The sequence below is a fragment of the Mauremys mutica genome, chromosome 1 (genome assembly GCF_020497125.1).
Source record: "Mauremys mutica isolate MM-2020 ecotype Southern chromosome 1, ASM2049712v1, whole genome shotgun sequence".
Lineage (NCBI taxonomy): Eukaryota > Metazoa > Chordata > Testudines > Geoemydidae > Mauremys > Mauremys mutica.
The window spans coordinates 133,595,969-133,616,538 of NC_059072.1; the positions used below are offsets into that span (position 1 = coordinate 133,595,969).

The following is a 20,570-nucleotide window of genomic DNA, read 5'->3' on the forward strand; positions in this document are numbered from 1 at the left end:
TGGCTAGGGTGGCCATACTTCCCAAAGGGAATACTGTCACTGAGTGGGGCTAGCCCAAGCCCACCCCAGTCCAAGCCCCCCCAAGACTCCCTGCCCCAGGGAGCCAGCCCGAGCTCCTCTCCCCACACAACACTGGGGCTGGCATCACTGCTCACTCAGGCCCTGTCTCCCCCCTGCACAGGGCTGGCATTGCTGCTTGCTGCCCCCGCCCCATTCCTACACACACACACTTTTTTTTTTTTTTTTTAAAGAAAAGTGGGAAAAACTGATCAAGTTGTCAAGAGCAAATGGGACAAATGCCTGTTTTTGCCAAAAAAGTCAGGATGGCCTTTTTAAGGGTTAAAAAATGGACTGTCTCAGCCAAAACAGGATATAGGGTCACCCTATCAATGGCAGCCAATTTTTACTGCACTAGTTTTGCACATAAAATGAAACCAACATTTATGTTCTCTTAATGTTGGTTCTGGGTGGGTGGAACCACTTTATTCATGTAGTTTCACATGGTGCTTTTCTTCTTTTTGTACAACAACAATGTAGTGATTTATACATGACTTTCTCATGTACACATGGCATTACATGAGTAAAGTAAGGTCACCATAAATTCATGCCAATAAATTTTATTCCACACCACACCCCAATAGAATATGTGATGATGTAGTGTAGGATAAGGTTTTATTCATGTGAGTTTGGGATGACCTCACCTTATTCACAGGTAACCGTGTGTGTGTGTGTGTGTGTGTATTCTGTATTTATCTTCAAGCTAGATGAATAATTTGTAGCAGTACATTTGACAAATTTCACTACTTTTGCTTTTTGTGAATTGTCCATTAATAGGTCATTGTAATAGGGTGTTTGGGGGGGTAGGTGGAGCCTGTGTCCTAGTCTTCAAAGTGCCTCATTTCCAGTCTCCTTCCCCAAAAAGGGGGATGTAGAGATGCCTACCTCTGCCCCTAGGCAGGAAGCGTCATTGTCTCGGTCCACCTCAGGGCCTAACTCTCAAGTGAGGTGTAGGAGGGGGACCTAGTCCACCCTCTCCACTGGTTCCTAGCTCAGGGCCCTGTGAGAAGCAACATCAGCTGAGTCTGCCACACAGAGGATCCAAGTCTGCTTCCCTGGCCACTTCCTGCCTATACTCTCTTTCAGCTTATGACTACTGCTTTTGATATATATTCATCTGATAAGCCAGGGTACTTTAAGATCATGCATTCCAACTGCACAGACCTTGGAAGGAGAGAAAAATATAATGTAATGAATATTAGAAACTTCTAAAAAAAAGCATAATTAGCCTTTCTTCATATGATGTCCCATGTCAAAAGTGCAATGTTTTCTGATCTGCCAGGACTAGAAACAAATGCCTTATCACAATGGGAATAGGGATTCCTAGCTCCCCAGAGGTACAAAACCTCCTTTTCACAACCTATTGCTAACAAGATAGGTGCTACAATATTTGTAATAGACTATTTAAAGTAGCATTCACTAAGATTGCCCTACTCATTGGGGGAATTACTGTTCAATACTTTAGCCTGTCTGTATCAGTGGTAACTTTAATTATAGTAGAAATAATTTGAAACAAAATATTCCATACTATAGTTCTCAGGACTCCTATAGATGATTCATTTCAAAACCCAAGATTCCAGCTACTAACCTGTGACTATCAACAAGTGCTGGATTTGAATTAATGACCAAGAGGTAAAAGGCTTTATAGCCTATTACCAATTGCCCAAGTAGTTCAGTCCACTGCAGTGACAGTACTTATGAACAGCATGTTTCATTTTTACCTCATGAGATGCCCTCATCAAAATCGTCTAATTCAGTGGTTCTCAGCCAGGCATCCAGGGGCCCCTGGGGAGCCGTGAGCTGGTTTCAGGGGGGGCGCCTAGCATGGCTGGTATTAGACTCGTTAGGGCCCAGGGCAGAAAGCTGAAGTCCCATCATGCAGGACTGCAGCCTGGGGCCCTGAGTTCCAGCACCTGGGGCTGAAGCTGATGCCTTTGCAACTTAGTTTCACGGTGCCCCTTGTGGCGTGGGCCCCCAGGCAATTGCCCTGCTTCCTACCCCTTAATACCAGCCTTATCTTTTATATGGAGAAAAACAATTGTTGTGGTACGGGTGAGCCATGGAGTTTTTATAGAATATTGAGGGGGCCTCAGAAAGAAAGAGGTTGAGAACCCCAGTTCTAATTTAAGGCCAAGTTTTTAAAAAACAGCCTCTCAACTTGCACTCCTAAAAAACTATGGGTGCAGTGTTGTGGGAGCAGACAATGGCATGTAGGCATCCAATTGCTTGAATGGTAAACTAGAAGTAAAAATGCAATAATTTGAAGTTGCAAATATATATAGGTACTAAAGGGGCTGCCTAGTTGAGACCCCTTTAAAAATGTCCTATAATATGTAGATAAGCCCTTTATTTTGTTCTGACTTTCACTTTAGAGTAGTATTTGCTTTGGAATGAGTTTGGTAGGGTAGTTCCTTCCTGTTCCCACAGTGGCTTCTATTTTCTCCCCTTCCATTTATGCTGTTAGTGATTTGTAACATGAGGTTGTTATTCAAGTTGGTTTTTTGTTTCTTCTGCAAATCAAATGTAATTGCAGTAGGACTCTGGACTAGAAAGACTATAGGCCTTATTCTCATGGTACCTTTATATGATACTGGCAAAGTAAAATGCCCTTAAAGGTGACTGGAATTCCACTGACAAATAAGACAGCAAAAATGAGAATCTTGCCCCAAACTTTTATTTCCATATCAGCATTCCAAGATATAAAGGTGTTCGAGGCCCATCCTTCATTTGCAATAATGAAACTTCTCACAGTGCAGACAGCTGGGTTTTTCTTCCTGTTGTTCCAAGTTTCCATCTTTTTTTGGGCGGCAGCTGGGTCTTCAAAGTTCCCATTTGTGGAACTCCCTCCCCACAGGCGTCTGTCACACTCTCTGTCTGCTTGTATTCAAGCCTTTGGTGTAAGGCCTTTCAGTTCATGCCCAGCATTTCATTGACCATTTTAACTTTCCCTCCTTATTGCTTCTTTTTATGGAATTATATGTTTGTCTTTCTCATTTTTAGATTATGGTGTCACCGGTCTGTTGTTCTGGGACTGTTTTAATTTATTTATTTCTGTTCAGTATCCCAGATGTGTTTATGATGGGTGCTTTATACACTTTTTAAATAAATCTCTTTCCAAAGGAAGGAGAAATTAAAGAAGAGTTCTATTCCGTCTATACTTCCTTCTCTCTAATAGGGCAATTATATGTGTGCCTTTGATTTGTATAAAGGTTATTTCTAATTCTCATCTGTAGCATATAGTGAATAGCTTTTTATTGTATATTTGGGGCAAACCTTGGAGCCCTTTCTCAGGGAAAACTCCCACTGACGTCAATGAGAGTTTCGCCCAAGTAAGGACTGCAGGATTTGGCTCTTTGTTTTCAGGATGGGAATTCTCATTTTCCACTCTGAGCATTCATTTGGCCTCACAGTACCTTGGCTCACATGGTTTTCAATAAGTGTCTGGCAGCTGTATTGGCCCACCTCCAGCATCATGGGATTCATATTTATCCCTACATGGACATTTGGCCTTCCTCAAGTCATCACAACTATTTCTAGCTTATTGTCCTACCTCTAAAAGTCTTCCCACTTTCAGACATGAATCACGCTAGTTTTACAATGGAGTAACTCCGCTGACTTCAGTGGAGTTATTCCTGCTTTACACCAGTGTAAATGTGATCAGAATCAGGGTCAAATCTCTAAATGCATGGTATGCATTATTCGATGTAAAGGGCACATTTACACATTTATTCCAGAAGGTCTTAAGGTCCAAGGATAAGGCAGCTTTGAAAGACTGTATAAAGAAATATTAGGTTTCCAGTCCAGGTGTGGATGCGTGGAATGCAGATGCAGAAACACTGAAAAGTTTGAACTGCAAATGGTTTAATAGCAAAATAGATGTAACATTTATTAACAAAATACTGTACAAAAGAAAAATTATTGTTGGGGTTCAAACCTGTCTTAACTTTATATATACACACACATACACGCTCATGCTCAATATCATCAGTCATTAGGATAAAGAGTGGCTTATTTTCCGGGGATCATCCAGACCAGTTAGGGGCCATGTCATTGCCTGCCTTGTAACCTTGGGGTGCCATAATGCTATGCTGCTATGGCTCAGATTCCTGACACCCATAGTCTGCCCACAAACACAAAGTCTCACCCTGGCTTCCACCAGCCTTGTTACTCCTTGCAATTGCAGGGTGACTCTAACAGCCCTTCCAGTCCTGAGTCTCCCCAAATCCATCCTGCCCGAGTTCTTAACACCCAGACACTCAGACTTTTCCCTTCTGGTTTGTCAGCCCCCTAAATACCAGTTCACTTTGGCACACGCACGCCGCACAGTTTGCACAACAGAGACCTGCTTGGGGTAAAAATAGACAAAAGGTTTATTTAATAGAAAAGCCACAGATTCAAAGATGAAATTGTAGGGGAGAGCAAAAATATACAAGTTAACAGTAAATAAATCATAAAGATGCAACCTTAGCCTTTACAGTTCTGTATTAGATAAAATCCCTTTTCTAATACAAGTTACCTATCACCTTTGAACAGTTTCCCAGTATACACCTAACTCTGATGGTGATGGGTGGAGATCCAGCATTCCATGGACAATTTACTGCCTAGAGACTTTCCCTCATTTTCTGGATGCCTTTCACTTCAAACCCCTTCTATTTAAAAAGGGTTTGCAGGTTCTTTTCTTCAGTCACTATTGATATTCAAAGTATAGAAATCTCCAGTTGTCTCGGTGTCTTTCCATTAACTTAAATGGCCTATCATTGACTTTTCCTGGGTTGTGCTGTGGATTGTTACTTGAGTCCGGTTTTGTGTAAACACCTGGCCTGGGAGGTACTTCTCCCTGTCTGATCACTCACTGTCCTGTTGTGAGGTGGAGCTGAGATTTTTAAGCACAGTTCTCTATATGCACAAATACATAAATTCATAACCACAGCTTGTATACATCTCCCATAATAATTAAGAACGTTACACACTGTCATAAAAGACCTTACTCAACATACTTTTATAGCACAGTAACATTGTATACAATCTGTTAATACAACTTCTTATTCTTTGGAGTTCAAAACCTTTTCTCCCTTTGGGGTGTCTGGACCCTCACTGTTACCAGGGGCAAGTAGGATTTTGTGAGCAGGCTGGTAACTTCTTGTAATAATTTTACAAGGCTTAATGGCATTGCTAGGGGCACTGTAACCCCTAAAATGGGGGTTAGACTGGATAGAACATGCGAATTGTCAGAGGGGATGCTGTTGTGGAGAATGGACACTGCACTTTTTAGCAGTAAATATTGTTTTATTTTTGTTTTGTTTTTTAAAGTGCTGCGTACCTTCCCTTTAGCATTGAGGAAGGTGTTTAGCCTGATGTTGCCCTGTGCAAGAGTAATGCCTCTAGCACCCACCACTCAGACCCTACACTTTTGCATCCACTGCACTGTGTTGCTGGTGGAAAAAGAATGTACTTAGTGCTAAAGTATAAGCTAGTATATTTAAAAAGGGTCTAAAGGATCCAACCAGCTCTAAACTTCTTTGATCTGCACCCCACAAAATAGTTGACATTTTTTCCTATGAATCAAATCCCACAATCCCTTGCCGGCCACAAAAGATCATAGAATGATTTTTGAGGCCATTTTGTGGGTCAGGAGCCAAATATGATTGAGCGTTACTGGTCTAGATTATGCTCTTTTCAAAGTTTGCTTATATACTATAGTGTGAATTACTCAACGTATACAGAATGTTGTTTCTTTTACAGTACACAGCTTTATGGAGAATATTTTTTAATATGTTCTTTCTTCCTTTTCACTATCAAAAATGCACCAAGGAACATGTCAAGGTTTGAAGGTTTGACTAACTTTTCCATTTAGATAAACCTATGAGTGTTTGATCTCAGTTCATTGTGGCTGTGTACGAATCATGTTTCATGGTTGAACAACTGATGAGGAACTATGTCTCGATGTATTTGTGGTGCTTTTATATTCTGCAAATGATCAGCTTTTAAAACCTTTTCCCACTGCCATGATTTTGTTTTGACTTGTTTCAGGAACATCCCAGACCAGAATATGAAACCAAAGTGCGACAGAAAAAACTCAGAAATGAAACTAATAAAAAGGATAATATAGATGAGGTAAGACAAATGGATTTACTTCCGCTTTTATTTGCATTTGGATTGTATTTTGTGAACATTTTTGTATCAGTCTTGGTTTGGCTCTGCTTATCAGTTTGCAGAATGGTCTCTTCTGTGCTATTTGCCTCTGATACAGTCTCAGATGGTACCTCTCTGATGGCTTAGTTCTGTGCATCGCTGCAGCACTACTGAATGTTTTTAGGGCCATCATTGTGCTACCCTGTGTGAGGCATCCTGCCTAGGAGGGTGGAGAATGTGTAGTGCAGGGTCTACAGAGGAGGGTGGTGACTGATCTACAGAGGAGGGTGATAGAATCAATGATCTGAAATTTGAAACTGTTCCAGAAAGTGAAGTGTCCTGCAGTGGGGCACTCCCACAGCATATGTCTGAATATACCACTCTGCCCTTTCAGCGTTTGTCTGCTGAACCCATTCCTCACCATACAAGGAAGGCTCACTTTGATACTTTGTATTACAGCTAGTGTAAAAAAAGGGGGGAGAAAGGAGGGCAGTATTTTCTTTTTTTCTCTTTTTTGAAATTTAGAATAAAAATCAGAAATTTCATCCCAAAAAATCATTTTCCCTATTTTTTAAAAATTGAAATAAAAATAACCAACCAGCTCTACTTTCTGCATATTCCAAACTGGATTATTGTGATGAAATCATTTTTGGCGATACTTGAATACCACTCAGAAACTTCCAATAGTGCTCAATCCTGCAAAACACCCGTTAAATTACAATGGTCCCGGTTCAGGCGTCTAGGGCAGTATTCAGAGGCCCATTTCTTTAGCAGTCTGACTTGGAGCATATTACACACCCAAACTGGGTTCCCACTTTTTTCCAGGTACAATCCAAGATATTGCCTATGATCTACAAAATCTTGTGTGTCATCTTCGCTGCAACTGTTAGCTCAAGTTAGTACACTTGAGAGCAACCATACTTCAAAACAACACTGAGTTACATAGATTGATTGGATTAGCAGCACAGAGTGATTGGATTAGCTGTGGATGAGTTGTTGTAACTGGAGTTGTTGCATTCCCACCGCATGACTAGCTGGAGGTTCAGCATCACTTGAGTTTCAATCCAGCCTCCTGATACCCTAGCTAGCTTGAGCTTAAAGAACCAGTTAACTTGAGCTTGACATTTTTGTGTGTGGATGGGATTCAGATTAGGGATAACACTCAAATTATAACGGGAGCTAACTGAGCGGTGAAGACACACTCTGAGGGTATGTCTACTCTGCAGTTGGGAGTGTGTTTGCCAGCATGGGTAGCCAGACATACATTAGCTCTGCTCGCTATAGCGTGCTAAAAGTAGCAGTGTAGCTGGGATAGAATGGGCAGCGGCTCACGCTAGCCACCTGAGTACAAACCCTCCCAGTCCTCCTGGGTATGTACTGGGGCAGTCAGCCTGAGCCACCACCCCCAGCTACATAGCTACTTTTAAAGTGCTAGCTCAAGCAGAGCTAGCACCTGTCTGCCTATCTGCACTAGAAAGCATGTTCCCAACAGCAGTGTACATGTACCCTTAATGACTGCTTCTTTTCCCATATATTACCTAGTCAATCGAGATCAGTTTGGACTCTCAAACTGACAAAACTGTCACTTGTGTGCCCGGGGCCGGGGATAAGGAATTCCCAGTGGAGGGCTTTGACTATGGAATCTGCTAACCCATTGATCTGACACAGCCAGAGTTTGTTGACCTGGAGGAAATGCTCAAACACTCAGCTGTTTACCCAGGTTGTTTATATTTGGTTGGTTTGTTGGCTGGGTATTTTTGAGGTGATGGTTTGGGAAATTTTGGTTTGCCTGGGTAGTGTGACAAAGTTCCTCCTCTGCCTTGGTGGGTCCTGCGCTTATAGGCAGATTTGCTCGCCTCAGAGATTCACGGCAGCCCTCAGTTTGGCCACTTTTGCTAGTGGCTCAAACCTGCAGTCCACTCAGCTAACTGGCCAGCATGGGGGAAACAGAGAACAATCCCCACAGTCTCTGTGTCCCACCTAGTGGGTCAGGGACAGGCCAGATCCCTTTCCAATTTAGACCTTCCCTTCTGGTGTTTCTCACAGACCAGGTCAACTCCTTCTGTGTCCGATCAGGAGTTGGGAGGATGGGGGGAACCCAGGCCCGCCCTCTACACCGGGTTCCAGCCCAGGGCCCTGTGGATAGCAGCTGTCTACAATGTTCCCTGTAGGACAATCCTCACTGCAGGGTCTTCCTTCTGAAGCCTGATCACGCTTGAACTCTTCACTCCTCCAGCAGCGCCTTCTCACTCCCTGCTCCTTGCTCACACCCCTACTAACTGATGGAAGGTCCTTTTTAAACCAGGTGTCCTGATTAGCCTGCCTGCCATAATTGATTCTAGAAAGTTCTTAACTGGCTCCAGGTGTCTTGATTAGCTTGCCTGTCTTAATTGGTTCTAGCAGGTTCTTGATTGCTCTAGGGCAGCCCCTGCTCTGGTCACTCAGGGAACAGAAAATTGTTCATCCAGTGACCAGTATATTTGCCTTCTACCAGACTCCTGTACCCCACTGGTCTGGGTCTGTCACAGTAGCTATTCCGTTTGTGTTCGGTAACATTGGCTGGTTGACATACTGTGTCACTGGTCTTACTGTAAATGCATCTAGAGAGTTGCAATAGCAGCATCCTATACATGGAAAAAAATAAATAAATGTGTAACTTTTACCATTATGAGGTGTGGTTAGTTTTCTCTGACTGTTTCAGACCTGGAAGCAAGTGCTCATTCCCATTCCCCTCTTGTAAAAGTCTGATTGAGGTCTATTTCCCAGGCATTCATAACCCCTGACGACTCCCTGCATTAGACTTGGCTACATGTTGCTTATATTGCGTATGCCACATGTTACAACAAAGTCAAAGTATTCGGAAACATGTCCGATCTTGAGATTAAAGGAGCCTCTTTACCCTGTTTATATGCTGAAAAGAAACAGTTCATGAACTGGAGAACTCCAGAATTCAGGCCTGGCCAAATCAATTTGATGTTGCAGCACATGAAGGAACTTAACTACCCCCTTTCTCCTGTAGATCATCCTTGAGTTTGTGTAGTGTAGCCAATGAGTCATCCATCCAGTCACATAAAATTAACTGCCACCTGGTGGGCTTGATCCAACAACCATTGAAGTCAGTGGAAAGATTCTCAATGACTTTAATGTGTGTTGGATCTGGCCCAATGTGAACAGGGAGTTTTGCCAGACAGGAGCTCAGACACAGAATATGGGGAGCTTTTCCATTAGGCACTGAGCAGTTTTCTGGGCATCCCTAGTGAGGGATTAAACACTATAACAGGTGAATAAAGGAACTGGTGTGCACCTCTCGTTTAAAGTAAGTGAAAATTGGGAATAAGAGAATGAGTGATACTGCACAAATTACATTTTTGCTCTCACTTCTCAGAGAGGAAAGATGATACTGGTTTTCATCATCCAGCTGGGTGCCTTTACCTCCTAAGCCCAATCAAGTCAACTTGTTGCTTGGCCATGGTTTCATTTGGACAAACAAAGCCAAGTGTGCCCTTTTCTTTAGTGACAGTCACATTCTGCTAGGGACATAAGTGCCTCTTTAGCTTGGTGCTTTGCCCATTCAGTAAGGGTTCCACCCTGCAAGGTGCTAATTGCCTCCGGAAAGGTGCTGAGCGCCTTCATTTCCCATGGACTATACGAGCATTTGTGCCACTATCACACTGTCTAGAGTGGCTCACGACTGAGAGTGCCAGCCTGAGGGCAGACTGTCAAAAAGCAGGGCAGACACCCCAAACTGGTTGTGTGTACTATAATTAGATTTCACCAACCTAGTAACAAGTGTGAACTCCCAAAGTATTACAATAGTCTTATAATGAAGTCACAGACAGTCTGTTTGGATGCTCCAGGCTCTCTTGCCACCCAGGCAAGCTGGACTATGTGATAAATGGTCACTTACACCAAAAATCAGAACATATTCAGGTTGCTTCCAGTTGCAAGAGACCAGTCACTTACCCCAGATCAATTTGTACCTTGGATCTCACACCAAAGACAATGCTGTAATAAACTAACTAAAGATTTATTCACTAGGAAAAATAAATGAGTTTATTTGCAGGTTAAAGCTAACAAGCATGTATACACAAATGAGTTTCAGTCTGTGATTCAAAAGGTAACAACTAAGTAGTTACCTAAGCTAAGTCTGTAGTAATTGATCAATTCAAAGTGTCTTTCAGGGCTAACCCATACCAAGCAGCATGGGGGATCTCTTTGCTTATGTTTAGGAATCTTTGCCCCTCAGAGTCCAGATAGCAAGGAAGAGCTTCAGTTTCTCCTTGTCAGGGATATTTATCACCTCCACTCCAGATACCAAAATTGATGGGATGAGTTCATCCATAGGCCTCCCATTCCTGAAAAGAGTTAGGAATTCAGTTAATAGGATCTCTCTTCTCTGATGCTGCACAATACCTTATTTGCTTTCAATGGGCCATGTTGAGTGCATTACCTTAATTAATGCTTCTTTTCCCATTTGGCGAGTTACACAATTACAGAGGTTTGCACAGCCGACACTCAGTATAACTTTATACCATGAGCTATAGAGGTTAAAAGTGCGATCAATACAGCAGCGTCCTACAAGCATTTTATAAAGTCTAAACGCTAAACACATCTACTATCTGTTTTGATAATGCTAGCACACAGGTAAGCATTTGTAAGTGTTTAGTGAGGCTGGGGCCTTGGCATAAGCTGGCACCTGGTCTGCCAGCGTCAGAGCTACCTTGAGTGATCAGCCCCTAAATGTGTAAACCTCCACATGTCCAGGCATAGGTAGATGTCCTGTCTCCTCTCCTGTCAGTGCATGGCATCTGTTTACACTTGCTGGGTGCAGACATTTACAGAATCCAACCAAAGCAAATCCTAGTAATTTTCTAGGTTTCATAAAGTGATAACAAGGAAGACCAGCTGCAGACTGGTGCTGTAGATGTGGTAGGCAGAGAGAAAGAGAAGGGTGCTTTTGGGGTGTCTCCTCATCCTTTTCATAGTCCTCTCTCCATTTTGAGAAGCATTTCCAGCTGGGAGTAGGGTGACAGGCAGTCTGTATGGAGGGAAACTCCATGCTGTTTTTTTGCTACGATGTATATTTTTTGCCCACGCTCCCTTTCCTGCCAAAGAATTTCCATTTAGCAGGTAATGACCCATTAGCCTTGTTTACAACTGGCTAAGGCATCAGGTTGTTTCTGAGGACCTGGTTTGGCCACTCCTCAGACTGGGAACATGTGTTAGTAACACCATACAATGGTAGCTTATAACTCTTTGTACAGTGTTGCCACACACATGTTACCAGGACACTAATGGCCAACAAATTATTAGTTTTCAAATGATACCTCACAAGGTATATTTTGTACAAAGATTATTATAATAGTGTGCAAGGGGTGAATACAGGGGTACAGTCTGTCACAATGTAATAGAGTTTGCCACTCAGACAGATATGATACTGGTTTGCACAGACAGAGTCACCCTTTCAGTTTATGCCCTGTTGCCATTGCTTAGCAAATATTCACAAGAATTCTGCCTCTCTGATGGATGCTGTTATGAACTGTCCTTCCCCCTAGAGCAATTCATTTCAGTTTGAGAGAGACCAGGTGAATTTTAACCATTTACTGAAAACTACAATAGAATCTAAATATGTGATCCTAGGTTACAGTACAGCAAGTAAAGTTAACAATCTCACTCCCTGCTGGGTGGTCCCGCGAGGCATACTGGTTGTGGCCAGATGAACCTTCCTTTCTGTTCAGAGTCTGTCAGCTCTCCACCACACAGAGCAGCTTTTAACACACTCTAATATAGCTACGCATGCACCTTTTGTTGGTCATCTGTCACATACACAGCATGTCCAGAAATGCCCCACCGCAGCTTTCCCTGCTGCTGAGCCCAGACATGCATTACAACATTAAACAAAACACATGCTAAAACAGCGATGAAATAAACATTAATAACAAGAAGGGCAAAGGGGCCTCAGCCCAGGGACACAGGAACGTTTAAGGGTGCAGCCTGTATGGGGGCTCTGCAGTCCCCTAACAGTGCTTTTAGTTCCAGAATCCAATAAAAACAGATCAGAATCATTACTAAAATGATGACCTTAGGGGGTAAAATGTTCAAAAGTGCCTATGTCCCATTCTTAAAAATGACTGCAGCACTTAGGAGTTTAACCCACATTGTCTTCCATCAAGACTTAAGCTCCCAAATGTCCGAATCTCTTTTGAAAATAGGACAGAGGTTCCTATACAGTTATTCAAAGGGCAGGACCTTTCACTTGTGTTTGTTTGCAGGGCTCTTTAATAAATGCGCTCATCCTGCAGCTTTAACCACATTACCTGCTACCTACCTGCAAATCCATCTCCCCGTGGACTATTCTGAAAGTTCCAAGCCTCTGAGCCGTTTTCAGAACGCCAACATTTTATTTAATCACCTTGCCACAATGATTATTTCCTCTTTCCCTCAAAAATGGCTTCCTCCTCCCGGCCCACCAGGCTACTGTGGTTTGTGGTGCAGATTGTACATTTCAGGGCTGGAAAAACCACTATAGACCAATGGAAAGAGGAAATCCCCAGTTCTTTCATGGGACATTCAGTGCATGCATTTAGCTATGGAAAGTCCTGAGAAATTGGACTTTAAAATGATGAATTTTTAAATACAGAATACCTATTTTACACATTCTCGACGTTTTTAAAATGCATATTCTCTCTCCCTCAGGTGCCTGTAACATGGTACCCATTGTGAAGTCACTAGCTCAACAGCTTTAGCATGATGGTTGATGTCAAGGTACAGGTTTCCCAGAAGTCTTTAACTCAGTACCACTAGCTTGATGGGCAAGAAGCCAGGGCACAGGACGTTGTCAGATTGCCAATGCAGCACTTCTAGTTTTCAGGACTTGTGTCAAGGTAGAGGCCTCCATGAGATTATTGAATGAGCATCTGTAGCTTTCTGGTTTTGTATGAATATCCAGGATTCTGTGGGGTCTCTGTCTCGGCACATCTAGAATGATACGAGGCCCAGGTCTCTGTGAAGTCATTAGCTCACCATTGTTAGTGGGCTGGTCTGATGTCAAGACATACCTCTGTGATATCACTGGTCAGCAACTCTAGATTGCTGTTCTTAGAATAAGTGACAGATCTCTGGCATCAGTGTTCAGCATCTCTAGCTTGTTTATCTGATGTGAAGCCACAGGTCTCTCTGAAGACTTTGGCTCAGCATCTGAGACTTACTGGGATAGAGTTTATTTACTCCACTGGTTTAGAACTTATTTAAAAGCACAGGTCTCTATAAGGTAGTGGCTTATTTCCAGTATGATAATTCCTCTGTTCCGGTGATGCTTTTACTGTAAATTTATTGTAAAGTCCTGAGTTTTTACATGAAAATTTCTATATGCGATGCAATTCCTGCTTGCCTTACTCCCACAAGTAGGCCCACCAACATTCCTGGGGCTACTTGTATGACTAACGTGAGCAAGATTTAGTCATAAGATTGCATTGTATTGCAGAAGAAAATCAGCACGGGTTACCACCCTCTTGAAGCATAACTTGGAAAAGCCTGGTAACCGAGCATCTTTCCCGTATGGAGCTTTCAGTGATTTCTCTGCATATCACAAGTTGTGACTCAGTGCTATGTAACTTGGGCGAATAAAGGTACATTTTCTAAGTTTTTTGCTATATGTTAGCTGGGAAGGGGAGCAATAAATTCATGAGTGTAAATTCTGTGCGGACAGGAGTAGACAGGTGCTGTTGGATCCTGAACTAAGATTAGACACTGTGGACCAAATTCAGTCCCTGTATAAATAAGAGTGACTCCACTGATTTCAATAGGATTCCATCTGCTTAAACCAGGCTTGAACATAGTTCTTGAAGCAGTCTGATGTTGAAGTCATTAACTCTAATGGGAGTTGCAGGTACTCAATGTTGTTAGGATCAGACCTTTAATTAGTAAACATCTGAGTCACTATACCCTAACACCAAATTCTAAATCAGCCTTATTAAAGTGAGTGATGTAAATTAAAGTATTGCAGATGTAATGTATTACTTGCCCAATGGGGATTATATTATAGAAAATCGCTTTCATGCAAACAGTTGTTACAGTATTTAATCTACTGTGATAAACAAAGAACAACATTTAAGTCTACAATATACTGCACGGTTCAGGCTGATTTATTATATGTAATAAATATTTTATCAGGTGTATTGAAACTGGGGAAGAAATTGTGAGCGTAGGTAGCCCTTTATAAAAGATTGGTGTGAAATTTACTATTACAATAATACCCTAAGGTCTTATTGTTTCCAAAGAAAACTCATTTAAAGTTAAAGAAGTTAAAACATTTACACTAAATGCCTCAGGTTAAGCAGCAAACAAACAGTTAGTCATTAGAAATAATTACATGCACTTAAAAAGATAATGATAAATTCTAAGGGACTGATTTTGGAAACTTTGTGAGCAGTCCCATTGTAGTCAATGGAAATATTTGTGTCAGTAAGGACTTGTTATGTAAGTAAAGGTTTACAGTGTCAATCTCGATGTAGTTCTAAGTTAGGCAACCAAAAAGGATTCCTTTTGGTTAGATTGAGAAAACAGAAGAAGTGTATAAGTGTGAGTCCATGCCTGCATATATGTCTGCTAATATAGTAATGTGGGGAGAGCAGGTGTAATCGGTACAGCAAAACAGTTTATCATTGCTTTGCTATTCTCCATATAGTACCTTTGAAGTTCTTGTTTAGGAACTTTCAGCATCAGTGGTTGTGGTTAGAAGTTTTTAAGCAATAAAACATTCTCAGATTATCATCTCTGTGGAATATTAGAGATTGTTGAAAGATGCTTCCCATGGATCAATGATAAGCTTATATCTTTATTCATGCAGTGTTAAGATTATGAATTTAAATGCACAAAAGTCAGGAAATGAAAAAAATTAGGCTCTGTTCTGTAAACACACAGAGGGACTGGCTCCAACTCCCATTGGAGTCAGTAAAAAGCATCCCATTTATTTCAGGGGAAGAAGGATTAGCTCCTGACTCGTTTTCACATTCTTTTCAATAAGTGTTCAGTTGATCTGGCAAATAAGAAAGTATATGATTGTGCATCATATCTTGTCTATTTGGCAGGAAACCAAATAGCTGATCCCACATATGTTTCAAGGAAAACTTTCTTTATAGCAAAAGAGGTCTTGTCTCTTGGTTTGTGTACTTAGAGAAAGGCCTGGGAATAATAAAATTTGGCATTCCCTCTTGTTTTTAACTCACCATATCAAATATGAAAGTGGCATGATGAATTATTGAAATAAATAAAATTGTTAATTCCACTGTTAATTTAAGGGAAGTGATATTGTAAATAAAGGTTTCCCATATATAGTCACAATATAACATATGTTAGAGTGTCATGGAAAATAGTATGTCATCAGTGCCTTTCAGGCATTATAAAAGGGGCAGCACAAAAGACCTTAACCTGTTTTACTTCAGCCCTGACATAGGGAAAACACCCATCAAAGCTTGTGTTAGCAATGAGAAAAAACTGAGCCTGCAGGCTTGGCTCCATTATGTTTTATTAGGAAGGTCTCATTAAGATTAATTAAATAAAAGAATGACTTTAAATCCTCTTACCACCTAACTACAACTGGGATAATTGGTTATAAATATTTGTTTGGATAATTGGTGCTGAAAAAGATTTCTCAGACACACTCATAGTTGCCTTGCCATTAATTGTAGGAAAAATAATTTGCTAGGGTTGAGTGGCCCTAACTAGTGACCTTGCTTAGAAAATTCAGTAATATCCCAATATTTCTTTCATTGCCTAAGGTCTTCTAAGTTTTTTTTGTGTCATCTCATCATTGTTAACTTCCTTTTACCAGCATTTGAGTTAGAGTCTTACGTTGAATCTGTCCTTTCTCTCCTCTTCTTTTCTGCTAGTCTCTTGCACCATTAGCAAAGCGCAGTTTTAAAACGACAAATATTGAAGGAGTAAACATGAATGAAAATATGAGAATGTATATGCTGATGACAATTCTTAACCCTTAGGAACCCTTCCTCCTCATTCCCATTGCTGCAGTTGTTAATTGATTCATTAATTGGATCAAAACACCTATAAAGAACAGCCATGATTCTGTTTGTTTTTGCATCAATTTTACACCAGAGTAAACAGAATCAGATCTTACATCTCCAAAAGACCTTGAACATTTTCTCTTTCAAATGTGTAGCGAGTTTTCCTGCTTGGATATAATATATAGTCAAAATCCTCTCATATTACTTTTATGAACTTTGACTATATCACAAAGTAACTATCTAACCGCATAAGACAGTGTAGATGAATATATATATATATATATTGGCCCTTCTGTGTCTGAAAAATCTTAGCAACAATACTCACTGAATAAATTAAACTTATTTTACATTTCGCTAACCTGATTCACCACTGCTTTATGCCAGTGTTATGCTAATATAGCTCCACTGAAATCAAAGGCATTAGAATGATCCTGTTTGTCCTTTCTCAATTCCATTAATTTAAGAGAGCAACTCTTCTGTTCCTTAGCTTCCACTGGAACCCTTGTGTTCCACTGTTAAAGAAACTGCAGCTTCTCTTTACTAAGGAAAGCAGAATTGATTATATATATCATGACCATAAAGGACCTTTTGGGGTTCAGGAAAGTCTGTACCATTCAGTCACAGCCCTCTAGTCAGCTCAGCATAATAAAATATTACAGCTATCAAAAAGGCATTTGACTTGGTTGAGTGGATTACTCTACCTCTGGAGGCTGGAAAATCTGGATTTGGGCCAAGTTTTAGGAAATAAGTATCTAATCTTTATGAACATCCTTCTGCCAAAATAAAAATGACTGTTTCTGTCAGAGATAGCTTCAAACTTAAGGGAGTAGGCAGGATTATTGTTTACTGTTCTTATTATTTGTGCTAGTTATTAGGATGCCAGTTCAGGAAAGCATTCCTTTTCAGGATAGCACTTAAACATGGGCTCAACTTTAATCACATAACTGGGATTTAGGCACAAGATTAAAGTTAAAGACGTGCTTAATTGTTGTCCTGAATAGGGATGAACTTAAGCACATAGAATTATAGAATTGTAGGACTGAAAAGGACCTCAAGAAACCTTCTACTCCAGTCCACTGTGTTAAAGGCAGGACTAAGTATTATCTAGACCACTCCTGACAGGTGTTTTTCTAACCTGCTCTTAAAAACCTCCAATGACAGAGATTCCATGACCTCCCTATGCAATTTATCCCAGTGCTTAACTACCCTGACAGTTAGGAAGTTTTTCCTAATGTCCAACCTAAACTGCCCTTGCTGCAATTTAAGCCCATTGCTACTTGTCCTATCCTCAGAGGTTAAAGAGAACAACTTTTCTCCCTCCTCCACAACCTTTTATGTACTTGAAAAATTTTATCATGTCCCCCCTCAGTCTTCTCTTCTCCAGACTAAACAAACCCATTTTTTTTCAATCTTCCCTCATAGGTCATGTTTTCTAGACCTTTAATCATTTTTGTTGCTATTCCCTGGACTCTCCAACTACATTCCCTCTAAGATGCGTGCCTGGGCAGCTGCATAGGAAGGAACATAGGGTCGTGCACCTAATTAGTGGAGCTGTGCAGGTGTGGCTCCACTAATAGGTGCCTCCTGGACCCTGGAAAGGATGTGGAAGGTGAGGTGGTGGGGGAAATAGGGAGTAGGTAGGGAAAATAGGGGGTAGGTGGAGGTTGGTGGGGTCAGGTGGGGGTGAGGACTAAGTTTGGGACATCCTTCCCAGCCCTAGCTGGGCTGCGTCTGGCAGCCAGGGAGAGATGCAACCCTCTTCCAGCCCCAGTGGCTACTTCTCCACAGCCCCAGCTGTGCTGAGGTGGCAGGGAGAGAGGAGAGTCATCCCCAGTTTTTCACCCGAAACCCCCCATTCCCTGGCCCTACCCCAGAGCCAGGGGCGGCTCTAGGATTCGGGGCGCCCCAAGCAGGGCGGCGCGCCGCGGGGGGCGCTCTGGCGGTCGCGGATCCCGCAGCTCCAGTGCACCTCCCGCAGACGTGCCTGTGGAGGGTCCGCTGGCCCCACGGCTCCGGTGGACCTCCCGCAGGCATGCCTACGGATGCTCCACCGGAGCCGCGGGACCAGTGGCCCCTCCGCAGGTACGTCTGCGGGAGGTCTACTGGAGCCGCGGGACCAGCGGACCTTCCGCAGGCATGCCTGCGGGAGGTCCGCCAGAGCCGCCTGCCGCCCTCCCACTGGGACGCCGCCCCAAGCGCGCGCTTGGCGCGCTGGGGTCTGGAGCCGGCCCTGCCCACAGCCAACACCCCCGCACCCCAACCCTCTGACCCAGCCTGAGCCCCTCATCCCCAGACCCATCCCAAAGCTTGCACCCACAGTCAGAGCTCTCACCCCCGACACCTCAACCCTCTGCCCCAGCCCTGAGCCTCCACCCACACTTTGAACCCCTCGGCCCAATCCCCACCAAATGAATTTTGTTATGTGCACCAATATGGAGGTGATGTGTCACACATCACCTCCACATTGGTGAACATAACAAAATTAATTTCACACATGGGTGGGAAAAATTAGAGGGGACACTGATCTCCAATTCATCCACATCTTTCCCGAAATGTGGCGCCCAGAACTGGACACAATACTCCAGTTGAGGCCTAATCAGCGTGGAATAGAATAGAATAATTACTTCAATCCTGCTAATACATCCCAGAATGATATTTGCTGTTTTTTGTAGCAGTGTTACACTGTTGACTAGTGTTCCCTCTAATTTTCCCCCATCACCATCAGACAAATTGCCTCCATATTGGTGCACATAACAAAATTAATGGGGTGGGGCTGACGTGTTCGGTGTGTGGGAGAGGCTCAGGGTGGGGCAAAGGGCTAGGATGTGGGGGGATAAGGGCTCTGGCTGGGAGTGAGGGCTCTGGGGATGAGAGGTTTGGGGTGTGGGAGGGGGCTCAGGGATGGGGCAGAGGGTTGAGGTGCGGGGAGGGGGCGTGCAGGGCTGGGGATGCAGGCTCAGGGATGGAGTTTGGGGTGCAGGCAGGCTGACCCGGGGCTGGGGCGAGAGGACTCCCCCCAGCCCTCTCCCTGCTGGCAGCAGCAAACTCTGGGGGAGGAGCCCTTCTCTCCCCGCTTGCAGCAGCGAGCTCCGGGGCTGGTGGAGAGGCCTGCGGCAGCCCTGCACGCCTCAACTTGCTCCCCTCCCTTGTTCCCGCCCACCTCCTACCTCTCTCCTCTCCAGACTCCTGCTGCGCCCCTTTATAGCCTGCTGCGTGGCCGCCCAGCCTAGAAGGAACTTAGCTGTTGACTCATATTTAGCTTGTGATCCATTATGATCCTCAGATCCCTTTCCGCAGTACTCCTTCCTAGGCAGTCATTTCCCATTTTGTATGTGTGCAACTCATTTTTCTTATCCAAGTGGAGTACTTTGCATTTGCTTTATTGAATTTCATCCTATTTACTTCAGACCATTTCTGCAGTGTGTCCAGATCATTTTAAATTTTAATCCTATCCTCCAAAGCACTTGCAACTCCTCCGAGCTTGGTCCGCAAACTGTATAAGTGTACTTTCTATGCCATTTTCTAAATCATTGCCATTATCTAAATCATCTAATCACCACGAAGATATTGAACAGAATTGGACCCAGAATGGATCCCTGAGGGACCTCACTTGTTATGCCCTTCCAGCTTGACTGTGAACTACTGATAACTACTCCATGGGAACAGCTTTCCAACCAGTTATGCACCCATCTTATAGTAGCTCCATCTAGGTTGTATTTCCCTAGTTTGTTTATGAGAAGGTCATGCCAGACACTATCAAAAGCCTTATAAAAGCCGTACTCCATTATTTTTCTGGGTACTGAAGTTAAGCTGACCAGGTTCTCCTTATTCTGCTTTTTGTAACTTGGCACTGTGTTTGTCCTTTTCCATACTGGAATCTCTCCTGTCTTTCATGACTTTTCAAAGATAGTCACTAATAGCTCAGTCAGCTCCTTGAATATTCTAGGATGTTTTTCATCAGCCCCTGGTGACTTGAAGACATCTAACTTGTTTAAGTAATTCTTAACTTGTTCTTTCCTTATTTTAGCCTCTTATCCTACATCATTTTCACTGGCATTCATTGTTAGATGTCCAGTTGCTACTAAACTATTTGTTGAAAACTGAAACAAAACAGATATTCAGCACTTCTGCCATTTCCACATTTTCTATTATTGTTTTCCTCCCTCATTGAGTAATGGGCCTACCCTGTCCTTGGTCTTCCTCTTGCTTCTAATGTTTTTGTATTTTCTTCTTAAGTATTTTCCTGAATTGAGGCCTAAGCATCATACTGACAACAGAAAGACAAGTGCATATATCTTTGGTATTTAACTGAATGGAAAGACCCACTCATAGAGGCTTTATTCTTCACTCTTGAAAGTC

General features: G+C 42.7%; 1 protein-coding gene across 1 annotated transcript in view; it reads left to right on the plus strand.

The window, feature by feature from the left end:
* The window catches only part of ANO2 (anoctamin 2), a 332,293-nt gene that overhangs the window by 165,003 nt on the left and 146,720 nt on the right, over window positions 1-20,570 (plus strand). Inside the window, exon 14 of the mRNA XM_044996576.1 lies at window positions 6,088-6,171. Coding sequence (XP_044852511.1) covers window positions 6,088-6,171 — 84 coding nt within the window. The remainder of the gene's footprint in view (window positions 1-6,087; window positions 6,172-20,570) is intronic.